Genomic DNA, 13605 nt, shown 5'->3' with positions numbered 1-13605 from the left:
TGTGGTTACTGGGATTTGAACTCAGGACCTCTGGAAGAGCAGCCAGTGCTCTTAACCACTGAGCCATCTCTCCAGCCCCTAGCAATTCTAAGTAAAACATATCCTGTTCTAGACTTCTTAAACTTTGTCTTATTCTTTCCAGAACATGCTCACACCAGCAAGAGTGCCCAAACACACATACAATCTAATACAATCAAAATAAACCAAGATCACATAGCACAAACTATCAACTCAAAACAGATCTACAGGTAGTAAACCCAAAGACGAACAATATAACCAACCAGACTGTTACCTTGACGCCAATAATGTATGTTCCTTGTACAGTCTTTCATCAGAAATTTAGCTTAGATTTTTATTTTTAAGTTTAGAAAAAAAATTAAGCAGGGTATTGTGGTGCATGCCTGTAATCCCAGCACTTGATATAGCAGGCCAGGAGGGATGCCTTGAGTCCGAGGCCAGCCGTGCTCAGAAAGACATATTAAGATCCTTGTCTCAAAACGCTCAAAGACATGGCTCGGAGGGTAAGAGCACTCGATGCTCTTTCAGAGGATACAGGTTCAGTTCCCAGCACCACGTGGTGACTCACAATCATCTGTATCTAGTTACCAGTAATCACACGTCTTTCCCAGATACACGCACACAATATAAATATGCATGAAGGCAGAACACAGCAATTTACACACTGCAAATGAAAATAAAATAAATCTAAAGCAAACAAACCCAAAGGCAAACACCTAGGCCCTATGCCTATTTTATGCAAACTAAGCTCACCTCCCCAAAACAACTTTCTATAGGAAAAATAACTTGGCTGTTTTTTGGAAGAGGCATCTTACACTATAGTCTACACTGAGCTTGGACTATATCATCGTTTTGACACAGCTTCCTGCTATGAGCTGAGATTACATGAGCCACCACGGTTCAGTAACTAGAATTCCTCTGCCGTGATTAAAATGTAACACCCTGGAATATCCAGAATCATTTACAGCATCATTTCCTTTCAGTCTGGAACCGCCACACACCCATCACACATCCTTCTGTTCACCGTGTTAACACTTGGGAAGCTGAGGCAGGTGGATACCACGTTCCAGGATAAACAAAGGAAGAATTTCCATCCCCAGTCTCCACACTCCACAGCCATCACTTCTTCACTGGAAAGGATTGGGACTAGATGGAGCAATGCCAGACGCTCGCCCACCACATGCAGGGTCCTGGGTGCAGGGTCCCGGGTCCGACCCCAGCACCACCTAGCGAGTCCAGTCTTCCCTGTCTGTCACTTAACTTTACATCAATCGGTGACAAAGGTGCCACGCAAAGTACCAGAAACACAGACTCAAGACAAATTAGACATTTTTAAATATGACTTCTCTGTTTTGTTTCTTGCCAACTTTTTCCTTCCCAAAAATACTTTGCTGTGGGAATTAAATGTAAATTCCATACCTGATCCATATCTAAGGTCGTTTCTATCATTTCTTGAAATTTTGAAAAATCAGAACGAAGATCAGTAAGAGGAGTCACAAAAATTGCCAACAGCAATGCCTGGTGTCTTCCTACAACAAAGCAGAAACAGCAATAAAAATATCAGCTTATAGCGATCAAATAATGAACATCCTTTGAACCAGAAAGCACAAACTGTACAGGTCTCTAAACCCAAAGTTATCTATAAACAGGAACTATTATGGCAGCACCAATGCCCCTCCCACTAGAACTCTGCAAGAAGGAGTAGAAACATTAAGTAAGACTAAATGAGCCAAGGACAAAGACACTAAGTAACACCTCTAATTTACACCCTACTTTCCTTTATCAGCCTGGTGCTCCAATCAGCAGAGGCTGAATCAAGTAAGTCTTTAAACTGGAACTTGGATGTTAAAATCCACCCAGAGGAAATTACATGAGGAGGGGAACAGAAACCAACAAAGTGCAAGGAAGGCAGAGTCAATGCACAGGCACTACCTGAGAAGGCACAGCACACAGGCACCGCTGCACACAACAGTCACTGACTGCACACAACACCCCCAGTCATTACTACTTGGGATATGAGGACTCTTTTTCTCCTCATTGCCAATAAATTCCTATAGGAATTCTGCAGGTGGTCACTAGGTGGACTTTAATCCAAAGGAATTAGTTCAATTCTGATGGCTCCTGAATGATGAAAGCTACCATGGAGTCACATCATGTTATTAACCGCAGCCACTTCTAGTATCCTGAGGAAAACGTACTTATGTGGGGAACACTCAGGCTGTAAACAACATGTTACATACATAATGCCTGCAGCATTACGATACCTGGCAGTTACACTGACTGCCGTCCCAGAGGGTCCTGAGTTCAATTCCCAGCAACCACATGGAGGCTCACAACCATTTGTAATGGGATCTGATGCCCTCTTCTGGTGTGTCTGAAGTGTCTACAGTGTACTCATATAAATAAAATTTAATAAAAAAAAAATTTAAAGATATGCAAAGGGTACAAAACCATTTGCTAATCCTTAACAACAGATCCAGACTGCACCTCAGTGCTAATTAGTAATTTTGTTGAAACTGCACTGTAAAGCAAATACCCTGCAGCAGCTGAGCAGTGGAGGCACACACCTTTAATCTCAGCACTCGGGAGGCAGAGGCAGGCTGATCTGTGCATCGGAGACCAGCCTGGTCTACAGAGGGAATTCCAGGACAGGTAGGGCTACACAGAGAAACCTTGTCTGCAAAAGAGAAAGAAAAGAAAGGAATGAATCTCAGAAACTAAGGCTACAGAGTTCAGACAATCTGTTTCTATTTAATACTTGTCAGTTCAATATTTTACCATTTTTGTGCAAGAACTTATGTTTCCCATAAACTACTTTTTTTCTAGCCCCTGACTTAGAAGTATTTCTAAGAATTCTCACGATGGGACTAGTGAAGACTGCTCAGAAATTAAGAGCACAGGTGACTCTTGTAGCCAGAGGACCTGGCTACAATTTCTAGCCACCCATACGGTGGCAGCTCCCAGTTCCAGGGTTTAAGATCCCAAGAGGGCACAAGAACAAGAGGTACACAAGCATATAGGAAAGAGTGCCAACACACACACACACACACACACACACACACACACACAAACACGCACGCACGCACGCACGCACGCACACGCACGCACGCACGCACATATACACACAATTCCATGGTATTACAAAATACTGTTACGTAAAGAAAACAAAAAACAAAAAAAAAATAAAAAATAAAAACCAGCTGTTGCAAATGAGTGAGGCTTGTGACCCGCGGTGTCCCCACCCTCTCCAGCAGACTCCTGGGACCTTCACCACTACCCTCAGGCTCCTTCGCTGGGTGGCGTTGTCTGCCACAGCCTGGAAAGCCGCGCACAGCTACAGCAAGGTTCACAGAGCGTGACATGAAGGCAGAACACGGACACACTCATCGTTTCATCTTTTTCTCATTCCTAATACGGTAACGAAGCTGCACAGTATCACACCTGTGTCTGTTACCAATCAAAACACCAACTACACTCTCAGACCAAGTCATAGCTTTCGGAGTTATCCTAAAGTTTCATTTAAATTCATCATTCCAGGAGGTGGGAGAGATGGCTCAGTGGTTACTGCTCTTGCAGAGGACCCAGGTTCACTGTTCAGCCTCACACTGGGCAGCTCACAATTATCTGACACTCCAGCTCCGGGGGTTCAGACTTTGGCCTCCATGGGCACCTATATCCTCATGTAGACAGACCCACGTAAGCATAATTAAAATAAAGATCGTTACCTTGAAACTGAAGGAGTCGGCCTGTCATTTCTTTCTCAGAAACAAGGCCGTAACTACGCTGCATACGCTGGCATAAAGCCCTGCTCACAAGCAATGCTCCTGCCTCAACCTCCTGAGTGGCTGGGATACAAAACTGAATTACCACAACAATCTGTGTCACAGAAGTCAGAAGAGGTCATCAGAAACCCTGGAACTGGAGTTTGGGATGGTTGTGGCCACAGACGTGCTGGAAAGCAAGCCTGTCTTCTGCAAGAGCAACGAGTGCTCTGAAGCACTTGGCCGTCTCCAGTCCCTCAGAATCTGTATAATGCACTGACTAAGGGGCTGGAGAGTTAGCGTTGTGTGCTGCTCCCAGAGGACCGGAGTTTAGTTCCAAGAACCCACACCAGGCAGCCAACAACTACATTCACTCTAAGCTCCAGAGACTGGATGTCTTACTGTCCGGACACACACACACACAATTTACACACACCAATTCCAAGTCTGTATCGAGGGTTTGTATCTTGATAACTACTTCAACAGAATTATTTTCTTTTGAATTTGTTTTATTTCTATGCTTAAAACCATTATTCTGAAAATTAGTCTTATTAGAAGCCAAAATAGGCATGTACGAAACAAAGACAAAGTTACAAACACTAGATACGGGGCTGAAGAAACGGCTTCAGAGATGAAGGCGGCTGACGACTCTTCCAGAGGACCCAGCACCACGCGCCAGCTCCCAACTGTCTATAACTCCAATTACAGAGTGCTGGATGCCCTCTGTGGACTCCGCAGGCTCAGGCAACGTGGCTTTGCTTTTTAATTTTAAGTGGCGAGAACACACACTAGAAGGCCTCAACTGCAGCCTTAATTCCCACCACTCTCCCCTTATTTTCCAGCACGAGGACTAATCACTTCACCTTACTTCACAACTTCAGGTCCAGTCCCTGCTAGCCTTAGATGCACCGCTGGTTGACACAGTGGGCTCCCTGGCCTTAAATGCCCTGCTGGCTAGGACAGTGGGCTCCAGAGCCCCTTCTATCCTAGAAGCTGGCTCTGTTTCTTCATTCAAATTTGATGTTAGAAAGTAATTTATTTGACTTTCCTTTCTTCTTCTTTGTTTTGGTTTTTAGGACAAGGTCTCACTCTGTAGCCCAGAACATTTTGAATTAATGGCAATCCTCCTGCCTCACCATATCAAGTTTGGGGATTACAGGTATCACCCAATATGTATAGCAACAGCAATTACTTTCTTCAAGTTTTAAAACTTAAAGTGCATGGGTGCTTTGCCTGCATATATGTCTGTGCATCAGGAAGCCAGAAGACAACGTCAGATCCCCTGGAACTGGATTAACAGATGGCAAAGAACCATGTGGGTGCTGGGAATCAAACCCAGGTCCTCTGGAAGAGCAGACAGCGCTCTTTTAAGTGCTGAGCCGTCTTTCAGCCCCAACAGCAATTCTTCAAGGCCTTTGTAGACGACATCTAGCATTGCCTTGGCTGCAGTCTTCCTCACTGTACTGTGTGCTATGTACTCGAGACTCTTTGTTTATTCCTTCGGTATCTCTTCTATCTTCTACCCTTCCACTCTCATAGGATCTCCACAAAACAAAGAGCCACACCTGTCTCCGCCATTTAGTCTGTGGGACAATGTAAGGCACAACCACTGCACAGGAAAGGAAGCAAGCAACACAGGCCATCAACTCTGACACGTACGGTTGCTAAGTACAGACCTTAGAGTTCTAAGATCACCCAAGGACTTGTGAACTTCCTAAACTGACTGCAGTATGACGTGTCAGGGCTGAAGAGAAACTGAGGACATCCCCTGCCCACACACGGGCAGAATACTGTGAAAATGACTACATTAAGCAACCTAAAGATTCAATGAACTCTATCAAAATCCCATCTACATGTGGTGGAGAGAGGGCTGAGGTTAAGAGCACTGGTTGCTCTTCCAGAGGCCCTGAGTTCAAATCCCAGCACCCACACGGGGCTGACCATGGTCCGTAACTCCAGTTCGAGGCATAGACAGACATGCAAGCAAAACACGTGAAGTAATAACTTTTCAAAGTAGGTATAATATCTGAATTGGTAAGTTGGACATGAAGTAATCTATTTGTCTGAGTTATTTTAATCTGTTGGAAATTTGTTCAAACACAGAATATAGTTATTTTTTATTTTACCCTGGCATTTTGGAGATAGAAATAAAGACCAATTTCATCTCGTCAAATCCGTATTTCTGGATGTGAGTGAGGGATCTGCCTTGACAGTTATCACGCCCGCTCTACCACTCGAAGGAATCAACTAAAGCTATGCGGTCACTTCCCTCGGTGGGAAAGATGCCTCTGTCCAGCATGTCTGTTCAGCAGCACTACCCAGCAAAAAGAGCACCTCCCAGTAAGCCAGCAAGTATCTATTCCTCAGAGAAAAACTAAGCAATGTCAATGTGCTTCCCCTGCTGAGGCTGCCCCCTGCTGTCTGTGAACACACCAAACAGCTCGGGGTCAGAAATTATCTGTAATTTTGCAAAATAATGTATGCTCATGTACTTTTTAAAAAATATTTATTATATATAAGTACATTGCAGCTGTCTTCAGACGCACCAGAAGAGGACATCAGATCTCACTACAGATGGTTGTGAGCCACCATGTGGTTGCTGGGATTTGAACTCAGGACCTCTGGAAGAGCAGCCAGTGCTCTAACCACTGAGCCATCTCTCCAGCCCCACTAATGTACTTTTTAAAGCATGGTTTTGCTCTCAAAAAGATTATACTTGCTTGCTTTCTTTATTTGTGAATTAGTCTGTTTTGGCTTTCTTGGTAAATTCAACACACTGAAGAACTGTGCTGAACTCAAAAATAATGGGGATGGGAGGGCACAGAAGGAAATCAGGAACAGGAAATACAAAACAAGATGTCTGCTTAAAGTCTGTACATTCAGGCTGCATCCATCAACAGCAGGTAACTTAGCAACTGTAGCTCAGCCCTGCGGTCAGGGGCGGAAGCAGATGGGTGCACAGAGGATGAAGGGAAATGCAGGCTGAGAAACAGGAGCAGAGAGGACCATACACACTGGATGCAAAAAGGAGTCAGAGCAGAACTTGGTTTTTAGTTAGTTCTGCTTTGTGAGAAAGAGTCTCTATGCAGTACTTGCTGTCTTAAAACTGCCTATGTAAACCAGGCTAGCCTCAAACTCAGAGACTGGCCTCCACGTGATCAGATCGGGGGTGAGGGAAGACGGCAAACAGGAGCATTTCATGTGCTAAGTCCCAGAAAGATGACTTAAGACAAAGCCACACCAGCTGGGCACTCGGCACACTGGGCACTTCAGACGCAGAGCCAGGCAGACATCTGGGAGCCTAGACCAGCCACTGACTCAGACACTGAGGAAAGAAGTAACAAAGGGGTGTCTGCTCACTGTACAGGGTCAGAGTACATGAAAACAGGCAGGAGGAATCGGGTGTTTGTTACTTTGTGCGTGAGCTATGGTCTGTGTGTAAAGACCAGCAGACACCCGCGGGAGTCAGCTCTTCACACCACTCAAGTGCCCAGGCTTGCTCCTGCACCACTGAGCCATCTCACCAACTGTGAGGAGGGATACTTCCGTAAAGGGACTCGGAAAAAATGGGAACACTTAAGTATGATCTTCTCTGTGTGTTTATGTGTGGCGTGTGTCCATACGCACAGATGTTTGTGGGTGCACATCCAAGTAAAGGCTATTGTCAGGAAGCTTCCAGACTACTTTTTAAAAGATGTATTTATTTTATGTATGACTACACTGTCACTGTCATCAGACACACCAGAAGAGGGCATCAGATCTCATTACAGATGGTTGTGAGCCACCATGTGGTTGCTGGGACTTGAACTCAGGACCTCTGGAAGAGCAGTCAGTGCTCTAGAAGCCACTGTGCCATCTCTCCAGCCCCCCACCTCCCACCCCCTGAAGGTCTCTTAATTGAACCTAGAGCTCACTGATGTGAGGAGTCTTGAAGCCAGGCTGGTGCTTCAAAAATCCCGTCTCTACGGGAACTATGAGCATCCCCACCTAACAAATGGGTTCTGGACGTCCCAACCCAGTCCCCGGGCTGTGGGCTGTGTACCAAGTGCTTAAACGCCCTAGCCCTCTGTTACCTTTTACAAAAGGGTGCCTCGGGCCAACAAAGTGGCTCAGTGGGTAAGGGCTTGCTGCCAAGCATGGCTATCTGATTTCGATTCCTGTGACCCACACAATGGAAGGAGAGAACCAACTCCCAGAAGCTGTCCTCCTGCTTCTGCTCTCACAACAGATTTATTTTGTATTCTGCCACCATGAAGCTGACTTTAAACTTGTCTGGAAAAAGAACCAAAGTTTCCCATAATAGTGAAAGGTCTATTTTGAGACACTGGACTCAACTCCTGTCGGCCACATAAGCACTCCACTGCTAAGCCCTCAGGTATGTTTTAATAGCTCTGAGTTGTTGATGTTTGGTTCAAACTTAGAATGCTTTACACGGTAGATGTTTAATAACTGTACGAACTAAAACTTGTGCAGTAGAGACTTACAAGGAAGCTACAGTGGGAGACGGGAAAGATGGCGACTCAATGCTAAGAGCCTGTGTGCAGGGTGGTGGCAGCGACGGAAGATATGGCTGCACAGACCTGTAACCTCACACTGAGAGGGAGCAGCAGGTCCCAAGTCACTGGCCATCAGTCTGACCAGGAAAGCAAGCGTCAGCACAGGTGAGAGACTCTCAAGTGTTGCTCTGGGCATACGTTTGCATAGCTACTCACGCTCCATCCTTATTCTCAAAGCACGCTCAGCCCCTCAGTGCCCACGCTGACACTTTTGTCAAGGACATGATTTGACTCACATATATGGACGCTGTATGTCAGTACCTTTCGTGGAGACATGGTGCTGTGCAGTCTAGGATGATCGTGAACTGCTGAATGTTCTAGAATGTTCTTCTAGCATGTTCTAGAAGGGAAACCTGGCAAGCTCGGCACCGGCAGGTCTTGTCCTTCCTCTTGCTAAACCATTAGATTACATTCCTAAAGCTGGCCCAAGGTTGGCTTCCTCAAAGGACCACTCTGTGCCTGACTCAGGACAAACTATTAGAAAATGGGACCATCACAGGAAGGCACTAGACCTAACTTTTGTAAGAACAGCGCATTTGTCAGGTCAGTCAAACAGAGGGGAAAATTAAAAGCTGCAATTAAGTAAAACCAAGCTGCTGATACCTTCGTATTTCTCCAGAGCCTGTATGACATTGGGAAGCTGGTTCACACCCTGATACAGTCGGTAACAATCTTGTAAATTCGCTGCTTGTCTCTGAAATTTCTTGGCAAGCCGGTTAAGATCTGGAAATCGGCGAAGTAAATCCTCCTGTAAGCTCTGCCTCAATTCTGAGTCTTCGACAAAAGCTTCTACTAAATTTAATCTGGAAAAAAAATAATAAAGTAAAATTAGAATAAATGGTAAGATAGCTCAATAGGAAGGCACTGCCACCAAGCTAGACAGGCTGAGTTCAGTCTTCAGGGGTCCACACGGTAGGAGGGAAATGACCCCTCAAGTTGTCCTCTGACTTCCAAATGAGTGTGGCAACACCCCACAACATACACACACACACACACACACACACACACACACACACACACACACGTGCGCGCGCACAAGTCCTTTTCCTGACTGCCTCAGTCTCTTCAGGGCTGGAATTTCATTACATGTGAGCCTCGCCATGGCTAGCTAAATATTAACTATAAAAAGTAAAGACCAGGGCTGGAGAGATGGCTCAGTGGTTAGAGCACTGACTGCTCTTCCAGAGGTCCTGAGTTCAAATCCCAGAAACCACATGGTGGCTCACAAAACCACCTGTGATGTGATCCTATGTCCTCTCCTGGTGTGTCTGAAGACAGCTACATTTACTTACATACATAAAATGAGTAAAAAAATCTGAGGAGGAGGAAGAGAGAGAAGAGGAAGAAGAGGAAGAGCAGCAGCAGCAATATCAGGCAATGGAGGCAGATCCCTTTTATCCATGTGCTCAAGAGGTGAGCTCAAGGCCAGCCTGGTTTACAGAGTGACTTCCAGGACAGCTAGCCAGGGCTACACAGAGAAACCACCTCAGGAGAGAGAGAGAAGGAGGTCACACCAGACAGAGACGACCAATCTTCTACAGAACTCTGGGAGACGAGGGCAGGACAACCTGTCACTTAGGCTATCTACGCCTAACAAATTGGGTTTGAGGCCAACCTGGGCTACATAACACCCTCACTCGAAGCAAAAAAGGCAAACCACACTAGCACAAAGCAAACCACAATGTTCCTTCAGTGTGGCCCAGATATCCTGAAAAGCCTAACAAATTGCTAGTTTCACCAGTCTATTCAGTAAACCACTTCAGAAGTAATTACAGTGTCAGCTCATATCTCTGGATAACATGTAAAAAGGGAAAGACTGTCTCCTTGACAATGCCACTTTAACATCACAACTTTAGAAATATCAAAGCTTCTAATGCCATTAACAGAGCATACCTATCAGTCATACTGAATTCAATTTCTCAGCTGCACAAAATTTGATACAGAATTCACAATTTAGCTGGAATGCAAGATAAATTTTTAAGAGCCAGTTAATCCCTAAAATTCCAAAAGGCTCATTGGAAGTTAATCATAAAATATGCGGGATTTTTAAATATTTACTGTCCTGTGTATATGGGTTTATAGCTGTGTCACAGGACAAAGTTCAAGTCTTCTCCCTCGACCATGTGGGTCCCTCAGATGAATTAGGTCATCAGGCTTGGAAGTAACCATCTTCAACCAATGAGCCTTTCACCAACCCAACATCTGGTCTTAAAACCAACATTCTTGGGGGCTGGAGAGATGGCTCAGTGTTGAAGAGCACTGACTGACTCTTCCAAAGGCAGTTTTGATTCCCAGTATGCAGATACCAGGTCACAGTTGCTTACAACTAGTTTCCCCCTTCTGATGCACTCAGGCTCCTACATATATGATATGCATACACACACACACACACACACACACACACACACTCAGATATAACCTGGATCAACAGGTCATTCTTTAGTGACAGAACCCTGTGGGGGAAGATACAGGATGAGAACATAAAAAATATACAAGTTGGGACCAGAAATTGTGTACGCTAATGGCTCACATCAAACCAGCTTCAGGCTAGAGATGGCTCAGTGGTTAAGAACACTGACTTTTTTCAGAGGTCCTGAGTTCAATTCCCAGCAACCATATGGTGGCTCACAACCATCTGCATTGGGATCTGATGCCCTCCTCTGGTGTGTATGAAAGAGAGCAACAGTGTATTCATATTCATAAAATAAATAAATCTTAAAAAAAAATACAGTATCATCAGACAGCAGCAGTATGTCCCTTTAATCCCAGGACTCAGGAGGCAGAGGCAGCATCTGAGTTTGAAGCCAGCCTGGTCTACTGAGTGAGTTCTAGGAAGGCAGGGCTTCAGAGAAACCCTGTCTTGAAACTCCCACCCCCCAAAAAGTACAGCATCTCGTAAGGGAAAAACGTGACAGGACCAACAGGAGACTGCTGTGCAATGGACTGACCAGGAAGATAGTCAGGAATGCGTACAAAGGGAACATGGGATTCTCAACAGAGGGCCTGAGACTGAAAACCAGAGCCCTTGAGAGGGGAGCAAGTGGTTTCTCAGGATCCAAAGCAGAAGATTCCTCTATGGCCCCAGGTCATTACTGCTCTTACCAGCATGTTTTTATATCCTGGTTTTAGATAAAGAACTGGGTCCCTTCTCCCTAACATCAGGGCTTCAGGGAAAGCCCTAAAATCAGCCTTGTTCCCAATACAGACAATATATAAACAGATAAATGTTATTAAAAACAAACAAAGGACAGGCTTGGTGCACACCATGAACCCCAGCACTTGGAGACAGAGGCAGGTGATCTCTGTCAGCCTGATCTACAGAGCGAGGCCCAGGACAGCCAGATCTCCATAACAAGGAAACCCTGTCTAAAAACACCAAAAGAAAAAAAGGAACGAAACAAGGCTGGGTATGATGGCATCCACCTTTGCTTCCAGCCTTCTGGAGGCAGAGGAACGAAGATGTCTAAGGAATTTAAGATCAGCCTGGTCTTCCATAGTTCCTCGTGCCAAAGCATGGTGAGAACCTGTCTCACAAATCAACAACAGGCTGTCAGTCCTTTAAAGCCAGTAACGAATGGAAGGTTATCAACTGTCAAAAGCACTGGCTGCTCTTGCAGAACCAAGTAAAGGCTCCTACCACCCACGTGACAGCTCAAAACCATCTGGGACTCCAGTCCAGGAATCTGGTGTTCACTTCTGACCTCCAGAGACACCAGACACACCTACAGTACACATACATACACACAGGAAAACATTCACACACATAAAAGCCCCGAATCCAACCCCCAGAACCCACAGTGAAAGCAAAGGACTGGAGCTGCCTGACCCATTCTCCCCTAACCAGTGATAAATTAAAATAAACTAGGCTAGGGAAAGCTCAGCACAACAGCCTGAATGTGTTTCCAACACTGCTTCAACCTCCAAGCACCACATAAACTGGGGGTGGTAGCCCAGCACCAGGGAGGTGGGGAAAAGGATCAAAATGTAAAGTCAGGCAAGCGAGAGACTCCGAAGATCAGGGTCCTCGCTGAGAAACCTGTCTATCTGAGGATGATTTAAAAAAGTTTTTAAGGGCTCTGAGACTTTCCCAAAACACCCCATTCTGAGAATGTGAGACCCTAAAGACACAGAAATGGTTAAAGTCAGACTCAAAGATTTTTCAGTCATCCCAAGGCTATGAGATCCCGCCTGTGTCTGACAAATAAAAACAATGGCCCAGAGTAATTCTCAGAAAACCACAGAATATATTGACTGATAGCCACCTGGCTCTCTAGAAAGCCCTAGATAGAGTCCTGACACATGTCATAATTAACTCATGCTCTAAACAAAATGTAAAAACAGAGTTTTAATGGACAGGTCAGGCTATACTGACCAAGCTGAGTTAAGACAAAACAAAAATGGCTGCTTTAGGAACAGCTCCCCTACCCCTCCCTGTACTCCAAGGAGAATGCAAATTGTCAACAACCTTACTGCCAAAGTTTCTCCCTCCTTTCCTCCCCTCTGCCTCTGCTCTTTCTGAAAATTATACTGCTGACCAATGGTAAAACAGTATAAAAGTACAAAAAAGTATAAAAGATGGATGCTTTTTGAGTTCGGGGTTGACTCTCCCTGCGAGGATGAGCAACCCCATGTACATGGAATAAACACCTCTTGTTAGGGAGCTCGAAAGCGAGTGCTTCGTCTCAGAGATCTGGCGCGGCCGCGCTTGCGGAGCTGTCACCATGCCTCTGGCTAGAGACCTATTACACCCTTCCTTGGAAGAGGAAAAGAAAAAGCATAAGAAGAAGCAGCTGGTTCAGAGCCCAAATTCTTACTTCATGGATGTGAAATGTCCAGGTTGCTACAAGATTACTACAGTTTTCGGCCATGCCCAGACAGTGGTTCTTTGTGTGGGTTGTTCAACTGTGTTGTGCCAGCCCACAGGAGGAAAAGCCAGGCTCACAGAAGGCTGTTCATTTAGAAGAAAGCAACACTAATCATCTATAAAAGTTCCTGAATTTGTGTTTTTCACGGAAAGCCTTATCAACTTCAGTTACTCTACCAAGACAATGTAGTTATTGTTTGGTTTTATAAAGTCTACAACAATGATCTCCTATTTTGGTGTCAGTTTTTCAATAAAGTTTTAATTATGGGAAAAAAAAAAAAACCTCTTGTTATTACAGCGATCTATCGTCTCATTGTGTTCTGTGGGTCGAGTTCCTGAGCTAAGAGGTCTTACAACAAGGAGTTGGACCCTGGAGCTTCCATGATGCCACAAATTTATGCTAAAC

The 13605-nt window shown here is 45.1% G+C and overlaps 2 protein-coding genes across 2 annotated transcripts in view; one reads left to right on the top strand and one right to left on the bottom strand.

The window, feature by feature from the left end:
* Positions 1-13605, bottom strand: part of MSH2 (mutS homolog 2) — a 54521-nt gene that overhangs the window by 27939 nt on the left and 12977 nt on the right. Inside the window, exons 7-8 of the mRNA XM_080914921.1 lie at positions 8939-9138; positions 1438-1547 (exon numbers count right to left, since the gene is read on the bottom strand). Of these exons, the coding sequence (XP_080771047.1) occupies positions 1438-1547; positions 8939-9138 (310 nt within the window). The remainder of the gene's footprint in view (positions 1-1437; positions 1548-8938; positions 9139-13605) is intronic.
* LOC308418267 (small ribosomal subunit protein eS27-like) lies at positions 12998-13409 on the top strand. Its single transcript, XM_080913661.1, has one exon. It carries the CDS (start codon positions 13057-13059, stop codon positions 13309-13311), a length of 255 nt encoding a protein of 84 aa, XP_080769787.1. The 5' UTR covers positions 12998-13056; the 3' UTR covers positions 13312-13409.

This window comes from Micromys minutus, assembly GCF_963924665.1.
Source record: "Micromys minutus genome assembly, chromosome: 3".
Lineage (NCBI taxonomy): Eukaryota > Metazoa > Chordata > Mammalia > Rodentia > Muridae > Micromys > Micromys minutus.
This window is presented reverse-complemented; position numbering and strand designations above follow the sequence as displayed.